Below are 15,977 nucleotides of genomic sequence, written 5' to 3' on the forward strand. Positions count from 1 at the left end.
AGCCTGCTCAAGGAGTAACGGGATTTATGTAGGCCAAATTCTTGTCTTGTAATGGAGCAAGCAACTTCAGAGGAATTGTTCCTCAGTTATATCAGCCCAACTGAAAATAATCTGGCCTCTTCTTGAGCTTGGCACATGTGAGCAGGCACTACAACTTTAGAAGAACAATACTGTAAGGGGAATTAACCTTCAGTTTGGGTTAAGTTGTTTTGTTCTGCTCCTGGGAGCTTGCTTACCCTCTCTTGCTTTCTAAACCCCCCTGCTAGTGGTGGTGGCTCGTTTAGGTGGTGATGAACATCGTGTGTGTGTGCGTTGGGACCACAGCTCCAGAGTGCTGCCCCGAGTCCTGCTGCACTTGACAGGGCTTAGCCGCTTGTACTGGCTGGTTTGGGAACTGGCAGCACTGAAAAGAGCAGCAGCAAAACGCATTTTTGTTGAGTTACAACTTTATAGCAAAGAGCTTCTCTGAAGTGACAGTCCCTGCGTGTTGACGTTTTCCTTGCAGTACATCCTGGGATGTGAACTGGGACAGCAATAAGAGCAGCGCGGGGCTGTAGCAGTCGGGGTCTGGCAGGGAACGGGGGCTTTGGGCATGTGAACACTGACCTCAAGGGAGAAAAGGCTCAGGCACTATCGAAGCCTTGTTTTAGTCACCTCTTTTTTACTTTTGGGTACTACTGGGTGGTTGGGTAAGCCTTGTAGCTCTCTAAAGCTGTAGCCTGTCTACTGGGGGACTGGCGGGTGATTAAATATGTGCCAGGTAGCTACAGGCACGTGGCTGTGAGCTTGCCAGTGCTCGTGGAACGCAGCCGTAGGGACTGCGCTGGCACAGAGGGACACTCGCACGAGGGGAGCATGGCAGGAGAGCACCCATCTGCAGGTTGTGGTTAGGAGCCCGGAGCGAGCTGATGTGGGTGGGAATAGCTGCTTGCTCAGCAAAGGCAAAGCCTCCAGAGCCTGCTGTCTCTCGTCCCCCTCCGGCTCACGAAGGTGGAGATGCAGCAGGTCAAGCAGTTGGGGCCTCTCTTGCACAACAGGAGCACGTAGCTCCCTCTCGCCTGTCTGCCCGCTCCCCGGGCGCTCAGGGCTGCAGAGGGAGAGGTAATTCCATTAGCAATAGGAATATGCTGGGTTCAGCCTTTGCCATCCAAAATAATATTATAATGAAATAGAATTATAATGTAATTATTATTAATGGCACCGAAGTTGGACTAGGGCTGATGCAGACAGGCAAGTGTCATGTTAGGCTACAGCTGAGCAGCAGTGTCCCAGTGATGATGGAAGGGGAGGAAGATCCCAGAGCTGCTAAAGGAGGAAGGATGATGTAATGCAGAAAAACATGCAATAAAGAAGGGGATTCAACCGCCTAAATATGCTCTATTTGAGAACCATATTTGCAGTGAATTAGAATCCAGGCGGGGTGTAAAACGGATGAATTTTTTTGGGAAACACCTTTTTGTGGGTGTGCGTTTGATGTTCCTGGAGTCTGAAGGGCAGAGAAGTGCTTCCCTGGGGGCGGCTGGCAAATGAGTTTGCTGTCCTAGGCTGAACCTGCTTCCTCTTCCGTAGCTCCAGTCTCCATAAATCCCAAGATAAATAGCCTGCTTGGTATGCAGCATTTTATGGAGGCACCCTATTTATTCTAGCTTGAAGGGGCTGCATGCAGGGGTCTCTGGGGTCTTCTACAAATTTGACAGGTTGCCCAGTTGGAGATGGGAGCAGCCAGGAGATGCAGGAAGAAGGTGAGATGAGCTTGAGGTCTCCTGCGTTACAGGGCTGCCGTGATGGGGAAGGGCTGGGAGAGGTGACAGGAGGTGTGCTGGCATGCCGTGCTCTGGCAAGACTTTGAGGGGGGGGTTCAGAGAGGCTGTTTACAGCTGGGAGATCCAGAGTGAAGAACCAGGAGCCTCTGCAGCTTGGGATGAGCAAGTCCTGTGTTTGGCATCCCTTGCCACTCCCTCTCTGGGTGCTGAGGCACATGGATGAAGGTGGCCTGGGGCTGGTGGGGGTCGGAGCAGCGCTGTGGACTCCCGGAGAGCTTCCCTGTGAGGAGCAGGCTCTTTAACCGACCCTCTGCAATATGTTGTTACTGTTTATATAAAAATAACAAATATTTCCAAATATTTATTACTACATCACGTGCTGAGGAGCGGGTGCTGTGCATTCAGAAATGGAAAGCCGCCCCCAGGCAGCTGCCAATCTCAAATGAGCCTGAATCTGAGATGCAGGTGACATGGCAGGGCAGGAGCCAGCGGCGGGAGGCCAGGAGCAGCGCTGCCCTGGGAGCAGCTGGCAGTGAGCCTGGTCCCACTGGGGCTGTCAGTGCTCCTCCAGCCTGGCCCTGCAGGGTGCTGGGGAGCAGGGCGGGCCGGTGAGGACCCTGGGGATGGTTGAGCATGGCAGCGTGGTGCAGGTGCGAGTGGGAGACTGGAAGGCAGCATTGAAGGGCAGGTTTTAAAGCGAGATCTGGTTGGAAAGGCACCTATTTTAGAGGTTTTCTCACCCCAGACTTCTTCAAACAGACACAAGTTTGTGTTTGCAAGAGCATTTGGGTGGCTTTGCGGGGAGCTTCAAAGGCAGCATGGTGGGAGAGCATCCCTTGGCTTCACGGAGCATCCCTTACTGTGGGGCCCTGTGCAGCAGCTCCCTCTGCTTAACCACCCCGAGGTGGGTCCCTGCCCACCAGCTCCCAGCCTGACCAGTGACTGGGTGTTTTGTATCTGCCTCCTCAGTTCGGCACCAACAATTCTGGGTGACCTTTAAGCTCACAGGAACATTATTCTTCCTGCAGGGGTATGCAAGAAGCTGCTGTACAAGGCAGTTTTTGGGGACATTTCTGTGACTTTTTTTGGGCTCTGCAGGTGCTGGGAGGTGTTGCAGGATGTCTGAGATGGCTTGGTGAGGGGTGATGCTGCAGTGATGCTGCACCATACTCTCCTGCAAGGAGAAGGGGGAAACTTCAGATGACTCAAGAGAAGATTGCTTGGAGGTGCGGTGGAATTTTTGATCCAGCTGCTGCAGCTCATTTTTCTGCCCTGGTGAGATGGCCTAGCCTGTAGCATGTAAGCATGTCACGGGTAAAGGGTGAGCATCTCTTCTGCTGAAGATCAGGTTTTTATTCCAAAAATCCAAAGGACAGCACGGCAGATCTCGGCGTGCAGCCGTGGGAAATGCCAGCTGAGCGCTGGTGGAGGAGCCAGCGTGTCGGAGCCCGTGTGCGCCTGTCAGGCTGGCGAAGGCGGGCACGCAGGCTGGGGGCTGCTGCTTGCTGTATGAGCTGGTACTGAAACTTCCAATAAATTACTAGAAGCTTCTGTTCGTTCTTCCCCAAGCTTCGCGGAAAACTTCTTATGGCTCAGCAGAGAGGTTTCTCTCTTTTTATCCTGCATAGCAAAGGGAAAACAGGAGAAGAGGCCAGTTTGAGCTCGAGAGACTTGCTGGGGGTACACAAGCAAAACTCAGCCCAGTATTTCTGAAATTGTCCCTATTTCATTTCTATAAAGTACTACATAACAGTTAGGAGAAATTTCAGGCAAGCTTAAAGATTTTTATTGTTCCATTTAGTATCTTATGGCTTTTTTCCCTTCATTGCTTTATTGAAATAAACTGAATGTAAAGCTGCCTTTGGGCTAGCCAGTGATGGCCTGCATTTATTGTGCTGAGGATGGTGTGGATGCTGTGCCAACTGCAGCAGCACAAACTCGGTATAAAATGACACCCCTTAGCGAAGAGGTGGCTCTGTAAAGCACCTGGACGTCCAGAAAGCAAGCCACGGCAGCCTGCTTAGAGGGGCTGACAGTACACAGGCTTTGTGCGAGGATTATGGAGGCCAGTGTGCTGGGGGATAGGCTAAATTGCTTATCCAAATTTCATTAAAAATGCAAATAGATTCTTTCACTGGGACAGAGTTGCATTAAAAAGTAGGCCATATCGTTAACATTAATAAAGTTGTATTTGCCAGCAGGGACATGGATGTGGAAAGTGAGCCAAAAAAGCTCTTTGAAGAGCTCCTTGTAAATAAAATGATTCTTCTGTGTTTTTCTTCTCCTCCTCTGGAAGCTGGTTGCCTAGATAATGTTTTAATTGAGCCCATTGGCATGTAATTGTACAGGACCGTCGCCCAAGGAGAACAAACTTAATTCATGGCTTGCTGAAGTTGTTTTTAGTGAAGCAGAAGCCAAGCATACCGGCCACTTACAGCTAAAGCAAAATTCACCTAAACAGTAATGGCTTTTTAAAAAAAAAAAAAAATACTAAGCAGGTCTGATTTCTCCCCCCCCCCCCCCCCCGTTTTAAGATGCTTCCCTTAATGTGATACTGCTGGTAGTGTCTGAAACACTTTCTCTTGGTCGAGCGTTGGTGCACCTCTGTGCTGTCAGCTCTCCCCAGCCATCATGTCTAACAGGTTTGAGTGCATCCTACCCAGTGCTGAATGCTGGACCTTCCCTCAGGAAACCTGGGGCAGGGACAGATGGATCCCTGGGACAGAGCTGTCCCGCTCCCTCCCATAGCAAGGTGACTCCTCTAGCCCGGTCTGCACTGTGCACCGCCTGCCTTGCAGCATCAATAAAAATCTTGTTCTAAACAGCTTTGGCTGGAGAGAGAGGAGTGAGCAGACACAGTAAATCTACATGTTGGAAATGTTATTTTAATATCTTATCCGTATAGCATCAAAAGGAGTGCCAAATACACTAGAGATCTTGCCAGCTGCAGCCCTTTGAATGTCTTAAAGGCAGTAATGTTGCTGTATAATAACATATAGTGCTCTAAACTGTCATGAGATAATGGCCTGTTTTCAAGGGAAGAAAAACAACAAAAAATGGTGTAATCTACATCCTTTCCTGCAGCAGCATAGCTGTGGCATGTGGGGGCTGGAGTGTGGTAGCGCTTGTCTTGCGAGGGTCAGCACTGAGGGGTTTTGCTGTTTGCAGTGCTGCTGGCAAGCCTCTCGGGGGAAGTGAACATTCATCTCCTGGCTGCAGCCAAGGCAAGCTTAGGAAAGCACTCAAAACCATGGCGAGCATCCTCCCTCGGGTGAGACTCAGCTCCATGCCCCATATGCCGTTCTGCGTTAACAAGGTGCCAAGTGGTCCCAAAGCCCCGTGGGGTCCAGCGATGGGCAACTCGCTGTGGGCAAACCCTTGTGCCCTGGCTGGACCTGCACTTGGCGTTAACCCTGTGCCCCTGTGCCAATCCCCGCTGCCCCAGCTTAGCTGGGATCTGCCTCACTGGCAGGATGAGCACGAGTGGTACCAAGGAGAACCAAAGCCTAGGCAGGAGTCAGCGCTGAGCATCCTCCCAGGTGGTGAAAAACTGTCTGACCCGGCGCCGCATGCTGCTGGAGCTGCTGTGCTCTCGCCCTCCGTTCGCTAAAGCTGTTTTTTTCTGCAGAGGAAGTGACTGGATTTCTTATCAGTACGTCCCCATTGGCAGCACATGGAGCAGGAAGCCTGCAAGACCTCCCAAAATTCCCCCGTGGAGTTTGGGACTGAGCAGGCTTCTAATAAAGTGGAGAGCAGGTTACGGATGCTATTGCTACTGGGGTGCTCCATCGCTGTCTCTGCTCTCTACAGCCCTCGGTGCCAGTCCCCACGCAGGGGGTGCGTTTTGGAGAGGTCTGACAGCAGGGAGGGTGAGGTAGTTGCTGGAGCAAAATTGAGGTTTCGTAGCTCTGTGCCCAGCTCTGTCTGTGCCTGATTTATGCCAGAACTGGGCACATTGCTGTGTTCTTTGTGCTGAGACCTGTCTGGGAGGCTGCCCGGTACCACTCCTGCTCCACCGAACTCAGCCTCCCCATCACAGGGGCCCCTGCGGGCGTCCGTCTGTCTCTTGGACTTTGGCTCTGCCCAGGCTGCCCTTGACCCCTGGCACTGCTGTTTGCTCTTGTGTGAAAAGGCTTGCGTTTGATAAATGGCGCTTTTTCCTTGATTGGATGTTTTCCAAATTAATAGGGCTTTTTTGTGGGTTTATTTGCTTGCCTTCCTCACCAGCTTTCCTTTTGCCTCCTGATGGGAGGAAAAGGTTTAATGTCAGCAGTGCTCTGAGGCTTTCCAAGGAATTCAGCTGTCCCAGGACAAACCCTGTGGGAGTTTCTTCATTTCACAGTATGGAATGGGGCTCAAAGTCCTGTAGGGAGAAGGGAGAGGGAAGAGCGGTGCGGAGAGGCTGTGACTTCAGCAAGGGGTTGGGATGGTCTCGTTTCCCATTTCTGTGGGCACATGAGGGAAACGTGGTTTAGGTGAGCGTGTGAAATGTTTTCCAGTATGGTGGTTCTGATGGGATTTCCCCTGATGGATGGGGAGTCGGTAGGAGACTGCAAGTCTGTGTGGCTGGGAAGGGCTCTCGAAGGAGGAGGCTGCTAATAGCGGGGGTCCCTTCTCTCGCTCCTCTTCCCCGGCAGCTTAGCACGTGTGCTGAAGGATGGGCCCTGTGCGATGGGGTTAACAGAGCGCCTGGCACAGGCAATGTGTTTCCAAAACAGCAAATTGCCCCTGGAAATGATCTGACTGTGACTCACTGTGCCAGGGATGCTGTCCTGTCCCGTGGCATGTCCCCTGGCAGGCTGTGGCTCCAGCGGGTTTGGCACAGGCACCGCGGCACTGCCGATGAGCTCAGGAGCCTTCAGCAGAGCTGTTTCATGGGAGCCGTGTCCACAGCATCTCATACCCCAGCGTGTCCTTTCTTGTTAACATCCAGTTTGTGTGTCTATTATGTAAAGTCAGAGATGCTTGCTGCTTCAGAAGAGCCTGAAGCTCAGCAGCGCTCCTTCATGTCTGCCGGGGCGCTGGCTGGTGGCCATGTCCTTTTCATGCTCTCCCCTCCTGGCTCACAGGGGTGATGTTTGTGGCATGGGGCTGGGAGCTGAGCCCGGGCTGGCAGAGGGCTCCCAGGGCGCACGGACCCTGGCGATGCACAGAGGATGCTGCACAGAGGTTGGAGCCTGCCTGGTGCATCACCGGGACAAGGCTGCAGCCGACCTGGTGGGGAGGTTTGATAACAGCCATTGGTTTGAACAGGATTTGGAAAATAAGAACAGCTGTTCTAACGAGCTTCCCATGAACGATTTCCCAGCAGATTCTGGACAGTGAGTGTGCCGCTGCTCTCCGCAGGCTTGTAGGGCGTCTGTGGTCAGGCCGGTGTTCCACCAGGACAGCCAAGCTCTGTCCCTTGCTTGGCCACAGACTTGACATGTGGCTCAGGACAAATCTTGTCCCCAGACTGACAAGACGAGCAACCTCCTGGTGTGTGTAGCAGGGCCTCAGCTGCCGCTGGAGACCCTGGCTGTGGCTCTCCTGCTGCATTTGCTGATTGTAACGTGTCCCATGGACTGGCTCCAGGGCTCCACTGCCCACCCTGGGGAGATGCCCCGTGGAGGGGGCCGGCAGCAGCCCTGAGGGAGGGTGGTGGGTGGGAGGGGGGGCTGGGGTGCAGATCTGAGCCCCCTCCGTGTGGAGGATGTGAGAGGAGTGGAAATTGGGTCCCATCTCAGGCACCTGGGTGGCTGCGTGCTGTGTGGACCTGCAGAACGTGGCTGTGCCTGGAGGAACCCAGGCAGCGGCTCCTCGCTCCACCACCTTGTCCAGTATTCGTTGCAAGGAGGTTTGCTTTCTCTGCCTCCCTTGCTGCAGCACAAGAGAGATTGAAAACGGCTTCGGAGAATTAAGCTCATCAAATTGGCAGTGTCTGCTGGGGCGAGCGGGTAAGCTGTGACAGCCAGCAAAAGTGGAATGAGGCTGCAGAGCTTGGGTTTTGCTCTTTCCTTGCTGTGTCCTGTGCACTGTGTGGCTTTTGCTTGCTTGATACAGGTGGAGTAGCTCCAGCCTAGCCTGCTTGTTAGCCTTAAAAAGGCGATTGCTAGTTGATCAGCGACTGGAGCTGCCAGCTGCTGCACAGTGCTTCGGTGCTTTCTCCTTTGCTAGCAGAAAACCTGGCTGCTGTCTTACGGTGGGGGCATGCATCCTCCAGATTTGGGTTGGCAGTCTGTGACCTTGCTTTGGTCTGGTGCATCTGCAGAGAGACGCCTTGGTGGGGGCACCCCCGTGTGTCACTGCAGCGAGCATTGCACCAATGCAGAGTCCCCTCCCGAGAGGGCAGCTGCCTGCGAGAACCCAGGGGCCGCGCGGCGTTCCTCCCCTCTTCGCCATGGTGTGAAGCCCTGGGCTGCTTGCTTTCTTACTGGGGACCAAATGTCTTCTGCAGGTGCCCATACTTGACGGTGGGCATTTATTTGCCTGTTTGAAGATGCTGCAGTGGGGGGGGGATAGCTGCTGGTGGCCATTCGGGGAGGTCCTTCAAGTGGGAGCTGCTGATGGAGAGCATCCCTGCTATCACAGGATGCCCTGCGTGCTGCTTCCTGGGGCATTTGATGCTCCTGCCCATGGTAGTAGTGATCTTTTTAAAGCAGAAAGACAGTGAGATCCAAATACCACTTGATTCCCTCCCCCCATTTTAAAATAGACTTAATGAACATGGAACAACTTCTTGATGAGTCTTGCTCGTGAAGGGTGGCTGCTGGCTGCCAAGCCCCGCTCAGTCTCTCCGATCCTCCTCCCCGGCCGGGTGCTGGTGCTTTGGTGGTGGTGTGGGAAGGTGCAGAGCATGGGGGGGACAGGGTGGGGCGTGAGGGAAATGTGAGTCAGCAGCCGCACGTGCAGATGGAGCTGCTGCCCTGATAACGCTGCTGGGGGCCTGGCAGCACAGAGGTTAGTGCATGCTGCTGTGCTCGGACTTCAGCGCCCTCGGGGTCCATCCTCTGAACCCCCTCTTTGCCCTCAGCTGTGGAGGTTTGGGGCATATGCTCCTCTTATGGGAGAGCCTGGAAGAATCAAAAACTAAAGGAAACCTTACTCTGCTTCAGAGCTGTTGAAGATGAGCGTGCTTTCTGCTGGCGTGTTGCAGGAGGAAGTGGTTGAAATAACAAGATAAAGTCCAGTCGGCTGCTCTCCTCTGGCAGGGGTGGGGGGGTGAGAGCAGCACAATCCCATGTCCCCCAGGGGCTCCAGGACCCTGCCTGGCCACAGCCAGCCACGCTGGGGGAGCAGACTGGGCTCGCAGGATTATTTTCTGGCTTCCCACCACACAGGAGCAGGGATGGAGCTTTATCTCCTGCCATCTGGCAGGTCCTGTGGCTGTCTCATGGGCTAGCAAGCTCCAAAACACGCTGGCTAATGTAGGTCTGGATGAGCTGGTGGGGAGACCTGCGCGTTGATTAGGTAGAAGTGGAAGTGCTGAAGGACACACTGTGCTGTGGTCTGACCCTCGGGCTGGAGGCTCAGGTGCCCAGCAGCATGCTGGTGGCTCGCACAGCTGGGCAGAACGTGGCACGCAACAGTCTGCAGAAGAGAACAGCCAGAGATAAACTGAAAAGCATCTTGCGATTGTCTTGAACCCTCCCATTCACGTTTTGATAGGTTGCATGCATGGGAGGTGTGTTAATGTCAGGAGCTGTTTGTGCCTCTGTTTAAAGTGCTGTCAGGGCAAATTCATGCCTTGGGTTCCTGCCCTCTGCGATGGGCTGGTGTTGGCGAGCACTCGGTTATTTGGGGAAACTCTTTGCTAGTGGTGAGGCAGCAAAGCAGAGAAACAGTGAGCATTTTGCTGTAGGAAACCCAGGACTGTGGCACAATTACATGAAACAATTGCAACATTTAATAAATGCTATGTAGGAAGTTTCACCTTATGAGGACCCTGGCTAACTGCTGCTTTCAGCTGTACTTAAATTAATGTGTTACCGTTTCTGGGTGTTCAAGAAACCCTTCAAACATCACTTTGTATGCAGAGAACAAAAACTCCCAAGATGCAGCGTGCTCAAAATAAGCCAGAGGCAGCAGCAGGGAAGTCATTACTCTTCATATCGGCCAAAAAAAATGATTTTTTTTTTTCCCCCCCTGCACTTCCTGAAAAGCAAAGGGACCGTGCAGCAACTCGGGCTCTTCGGCGCGAGTCACAGGGAGGGTTCACCCGGTGCCTCGCTACAGAGTTAGCAAAATTGCAGGGTTAGGCAGTCAGCGCGGGAGCTCGCTGGCACGGCGGTACCGGTACATTATGCCCACGCTATGTTAAGCCCTGTGCAGACGTAAAATGCATCCCACCCAGTGCAAGTCTCTCTTGAAACGCAGCGTTGGGGCTGCAGATCGGGTGGTGCAACGGGTGCACGGCTGAACGGGAGGTGATCCTGGCTGGTGGAGTAAGCCCTGCTGCGAACCATGGAAGCGTGTGGGATCTGGATGCTAGGTGGTGTATGTGATTAATACCAAGAAAATTAGCTCCTTAAATGAGGTGAGAAATAAACACCTGCACCCTTCTAGTGTTCTGAATAGATTTACTTTACAAATCTCCCCAAGTTTGGATTAGTCTGATTTATTTGAAGCCTGTTTTTTAGAAATACGTGGGGACAGAGGGGAACACGATTACAGACCATGCTGTCTTTTTAGCAGTATAAAAATGCCTCCCAAACTTTGCTGTGCAGTAACTCTGTGTTTGTGGTCTACTCTTGATGTTGTCTTGGTCAAAGACCTTAAATTCTTCACATTTGTAGGGCCAGTTTTGAACTCCAGCCCTTGACTCACCTGGTTACAGGCTTCTGGAGGTAACACAAGTGCTCACGAGTGCTCCTGGAGGGTAACTGGGAAAGAAGAAATGACACTTCTGGCCAAGAGTGCTTGAGAAATTTCTCACCCGTGTATGGGCTTAGCTCTGTACCCTAAATAGACTGTCTAAAGGAAATGAGTGTGTTATCTTACAATATGTGCTCAGCATAAATTTGTCTTGCTGTAGTCTTCAGCAACAAAAAGCAGCTCAGTCTCTCTGGATCTCCAGTGCCATGAAAACTTAATTTGGGTATCAGAATTATAAAGCCTCTTGGCCAGAAGCTTACGAGCACAGTGATGTTCTCGCTCTGGTTTGACTTCCGTCTATGGGTTTCAACGTGCTGCAGGTTCAGGAGGAAGACCCGGTCCATTTGGAGCACACCTGCACCCCGAGACACTGTGGTGCCTTGGGGCAGTTGGGGTGGTGGGGACGCCAGCGGCAGAGGATGGTTACAGGTCAGCTGCTGAAACTTCTTCATCATAGGCGTGGGGCTGGCACCTGATCCCATCGCCCGGAGGTGCTCTGAATGTATGCAAAGTCCATGATCTATACAAGAAACTGGTTTAATGCTTGCTCTTTCTAGATAAGGCTCCTTAATCTGCTTGCCTTAGCGAGGTGTCCCTATTCCCAGGCTGGGGCCACCTGTATGGTTGCTCGCCCACGGCTTCTGGTGCACCACTGAGGCTTATGTGATACCAGCTCTTTTAGGCAGATAAAACCATAACATTCCTGAAACAGATCTATTCAGATCCTGTTGCCTTCGTGGGACTTTGAGTAGCAGCTGCCCCTGCAGATCCTGCTGAGGTTCCCGAAGGGAACTTACAGAAACCAGCCCACGTCTCCCTCCAGGAGCTGTGGGAGTCTCCCGATCCTCTCCGCACAGTCTGACACCCTGGTACTCCCAGCAGGCTAATCCTCGGTCTGTAGCGTTTGAAAGACATCTTTTGAGAAACTGTCATTAATTTTAAATCCCATCTGTGAAAGCATCACTGGAGGTTACCCTGGTTATGTCAGACAAGCCTGACAAAGCTGCTGCTGGGGTGAGCATCTTGAAGTGCTGGTGGGGCAGAGAGACAAAAAACAGCGTTGTGATCAAATGCGGGGATTTTAAAATAACCATCCGATTGACCTGGGGCAGACAGACCGATGGTGGAAACGGAGGGCAGTCAGTAGCGGGTACAGAGGTTGGAGTGGCTTTTCACTTGATGCTGCAAAGGTTGCGACGGTGCTTACTGCGGGCAGAGGGAGCGGCGCAAGGGGCTGGTGCCCACCGTGCAGCCAGCTGTGCCAGGCAGCACCAGCGCCGGGAGAGCCAGGCAGGCACCAGGCTTCAGGCAGAGCTGGAATCGGGATAAGATGCGACAAGCCGTGGGAGGTGGTGGGACGTGGCTGCGTGGCAGTGGTACGCCAGGTGATGATGCATGCGCCATCAACTGTGTAAATGCTGAAAGATCCTTCACCAGCCTGGTGTCCCTGAAGCCTCCTGGCTTATTTGGAGGTGAAGGTAGTGTCATCTGAGCATTGCTACTTAATAATTACCTTGGTCTCTGGTTTTGGAAATAAGACAATGTTCAGAATATTAAAATTTAAGTGGGGGGAGGATGCGAGGAAGAAAATGGGAGTGAAGCTCCCGTCTCTGTCTTGGGCTTAAGTGACAAAGTTCACCTTTAACTGGGTTATGTTATTAGCACTTTGGGGACTGGGTTTTTATCTCCCTCAAATAGGATTAATATGCTGTTACAAAAAGAAATGCGTCTTTAAAGCAAGCTAGCGGCCATCTTCTAGGGCTCTGACATGCCAGTATAATAATTGGGCTGATGGTGGGTTATCTGCACCTGGGACTGCCCTCTTCTTAATGTTTGACTTGTTTTCTGGGTAGGACTGATCCTGCAGGGATACCTTTCCATATTTCTACCTCCTCTGAAGAGGCTGACCCGGAGTTCCAATTACAATATTAAATTACCAGGTCACCAGAGTTAAAGTAGGCTGCCAAGTTTTTAATGATCTTCTCTTTCTTGTCATGTGCGGGCTTTTCTTTTTTTTTTTTTTTTTTTTTCCAAGCCTCCTTTCCATCTATGCACTTTTAATTGAGACCATCTGTAACTTAACACATCACAACAGCGAGGCCGAGGAGCGAGCGAGCGGTAAGTTGTGTAACTGGTGCAGGCGAGGCAGGGTTTTAAGAGGACTCGGTGTTCGTCCTCCTGGGACTGCTGCAGCTTTCCACTGTCTTCCAGTGCCTTCGTAAGAAATCCAGAGCTAATTGCCAAGACTGTTTAATCTGGTCCCTTGGGGCCTTGATTAATCACAGAGTACTTATTTTTCATTTCTCGCTGGTGGAGATGCTGAAGGTGTCATTGGGGGGCTGGGACAGGTCCTGAAGCTGTTGCGTGGGTGTTTGTGAGCGGAGCTGGCCTCAGGCACTGGGGTGTCCCCAGGGATGTCCCCGGGGACCCAGACTCCATCCCCTTGCAAAGGGACCAGGCTCAGAGGGGGCTGCAGCAGTTTCCTCGATGCTGCCTGTCCTGTTTGTCTAAGGTAGAAACTGAGTTTATCCATCAATCCTGCATCTCGAGAAACCGCTCATCTGCCTAGCCTCATCCAGTGCCTGGGTGCTCTTCTTCCGACGGCTGCGATCCCCAGGGGAGCCGCTGAGACGTCAGTGTCCCTGCTTGCTTCGACCATCGCAGGATGGCTCTGTGGTCCGTAAGCTGGGGCCGTCCCGCTCCAGCCCAGTGCCGTCCTTCTCGCCACCTGAGGCCGTGACGAACTTCTCTGCATGCAGTATCACGAGGCTCGTAATTTGGGCTTTTAAGAAACAGGTTAGAGGGGATGTTAACATGAAAAGAAACAAATTCCAACTTGAAAAATTACCTGTTAGTGTTTCTGCAACGTGTCACCTGGCTATAATTGAAGATTAGAGAATGGCACGTTTCCCTCTTGTTCATTCAGGGCATCTGTCAGGGCCGGTGTGTAGGCAGTTTCATGGCTGGTACGGTTCCTCCTGGTTCTGTGCGTGGGTCTCTGCCACAGCACCTGGCACAGGGAAAAGGAGCAGAGAAGAAAGGTGTCTGCAATTCCTGTGCACTTTGTGCAGGGAAGCATATTGGCGGCTTTGTTCTTGTTGCTTTGAAGTTCTCTGCTGGCCCTGGACGCGTCCCGGGAGGTGGCTGGGTTTGGAGAGCAGGCGAGCGGTGCAGCATGGTATCTGCACGCTGCGTGGTCTGCGTGGCCGCCCCCGTTCAAGCGCTGGGGCGTGCAGCTCTGCTTGCTGCAAACAGCCTCTCCATAAAGGTTCCTGCAGGCAAGCCGTTCTGCCAGGGGCTTTTGTTGGTCTCTTAATAGCGTGCTTTGTGGTGGGACTGGGGTGTGTACCTGCGCGACCATCCCTGCCTGCACGGTCGAGTGACAGGCACGCAGCCTGGGGAGCAAGGAGCAGGTCCCGCGGGGTTTCTTTAGGATGCCAGGGATGAATGAGCCTGCTGGGGTGCTCTGCTCACTGCTCCCGAGCAGCTTTTTTGGCCCAAGCAATTTGGAGACTAAGCAGGAGCTGGACTTTTGCCATGCCCTGGGTAGAGGGACCCACCCTCTGCCACATCCAACAAACCCTGTGCCAGCATGGGCTGCGAAAGCAGAGCCAGCTGCGTTACCCGTGCTGCTTCCCGGAGCAGCACCCCTGCCTGGGCAGCCCCCCTTCCCTTGCAGCCTGGATGTGTCTTTAGGTGTTCCTCTGGCACAGGCAGTGGGAGAAATGAAGATCTTTCCCTGATCCGAGCTCTAATGCTGTCATCATCCCCTTCCCTGCCCACACCTATTATATTGCCATGGATGATTGATGTTCCTCATCCCGCCTGGCTTCAATACATTCATTGTCATGCAGAGGATGTTGTCAATTCATTACTGGTATTTCATATAAAAGCTGCAGACTTCTTTTTGAATGTTTTGTTCTTATGTACTCAAATCCTTCTAAAAGTGCATGGCTGGGCTCAAAATATTTAACCCCTTTAAAAAAAAAAAAAAAAGGAATATTGAAGATGTCTCTTTTAGGAGTGAACAGCAGAGTAGCCTTCTTCCCCCTGCTCTTCAGCGCAGCTGCTGTGGGCTGCTTGTGCGTGTTGGACTCTGCGGGCACTGGATTCACTTGATTTTTGTTGACAAGGTCTTACCCCGAGAAGCCACAAATGCCAGTTGTACCCCCCAGCTGTAGCACCTGAACGCTGCTGCTCGGCTTGGCGTTGGAGGGTGATGTTCCCCAGTCGCTGGGCTGGGGTCGTGCGCTCCTGCGCTCCCTGGGCAGCCCCGGGAGGGAGGGGGCAGCTCTGCTGCAGCAGGGGAGGCGTTTGACCCTACATCTCCTATAGGGTCTCTCTGCCCTCCAGGTGCAAAGGGAAGAGTAAGGCTTCCTTTAAGAGTTCTGTAAGGCTGTATTTTCCTTTGTATTTTTGTATTCTTTGTATTTTCTTAAGTCCCTAAATTATGCGGGGAAATGAGTGCCCAGAAGCATCACTTGCACTGAAGGAAGCGAGAGGCTTCTGCTTTACAGGTGTGTGTTGGGGGGATCTGAACCACAGGCGCCTTTCGGGGGGCGGAACTGGAGCATGAGGAAAAGTCAGCTGCTCCAGGGGCACACGTGCAATTCCCTGGGGGAGCAATGGGTGCTGCTGGGACCAGCCAGGGACCTTGCTGGGGGTCAGAGCTGCGGAGGGGGGACTGTGGGCAGCTGACCGTGCCTTGAACTCTGACTTTGCCCACCATGTCCTCTCCCTCCCGAGGACTGAGGTTGGGTACCACCACCAAGGGTCAGGGCAAAACTTCTGTTGGGACATGCTGAGTTCATCTGGCCGTTGAGCATGAGAAAACTGGAGGAGCTCAAAGAGCAGACAAGTCATAGCTGGCTTACAAGGAAAGGGCACAGATAAATGACAGCCACACAGTGAGCACGGGGTATGTGGGAGGGATGGGGATAGTTACGCTGCTACCTGGATGTGTTGACAGCTCTCTGGGGCGTCTCTGCGGCAGTGTGGGTGGTGGTGTGGCGAGGGGCATGGGCAGCAGAGAGTCTCGTCTGCTGGAGGTGAGGGAGGGCTCAGCAGCTGCATCTGAGCTGGTCTGGTCTTGGAAATTAGGCACGTGCTGCCATGCTGAGCCACGGGTGGGAGATGCTGTGGAAATATGGATGAGCACCAGAGTGTGGAGACAGCACAAGCTGAAAGGCCCAGTCATCCATGAACTGCAGGAGGAGAGAGGGGAGGACGATGACGGCATCTGCAGGAGCCTTCCAAAATACCCAGCCTGAGGCAGCATGAGGAGCAGCCCAGATCCTGCCCGCAAAAACCCCTCAGCACCTAAATGCATTTTCCTCCCCATGGTGGGGCATCAGTAACACA

The 15,977-nt window shown here is 52.8% G+C and overlaps 1 protein-coding gene across 2 annotated transcripts in view; it reads left to right on the forward strand.

The window, feature by feature from the left end:
• PRKCB (protein kinase C beta) overlaps positions 1-15,977 on the forward strand; it is a 129,510-nt gene that overhangs the window by 26,802 nt on the left and 86,731 nt on the right. The window contains exon 1 of one of the 2 annotated variants that reach the window (XM_082312480.1): positions 10,814-11,045. The exons of the other annotated variant lie outside the window; for it this stretch is intronic. Coding sequence (XP_082168606.1) covers positions 10,916-11,045 — 130 coding nt within the window. The 5' untranslated portion in view covers positions 10,814-10,915. Of the gene's footprint in view, positions 1-10,813; positions 11,046-15,977 lie in introns of those variants that run through there. 2 annotated transcript variants of the gene reach the window in all.

The sequence above is a fragment of the Platalea leucorodia genome (genome assembly GCF_965183815.1).
Source record: "Platalea leucorodia genome assembly, chromosome: 5".
In the NCBI taxonomy this organism is placed as follows: Eukaryota; Metazoa; Chordata; class Aves; order Pelecaniformes; family Threskiornithidae; genus Platalea; species Platalea leucorodia.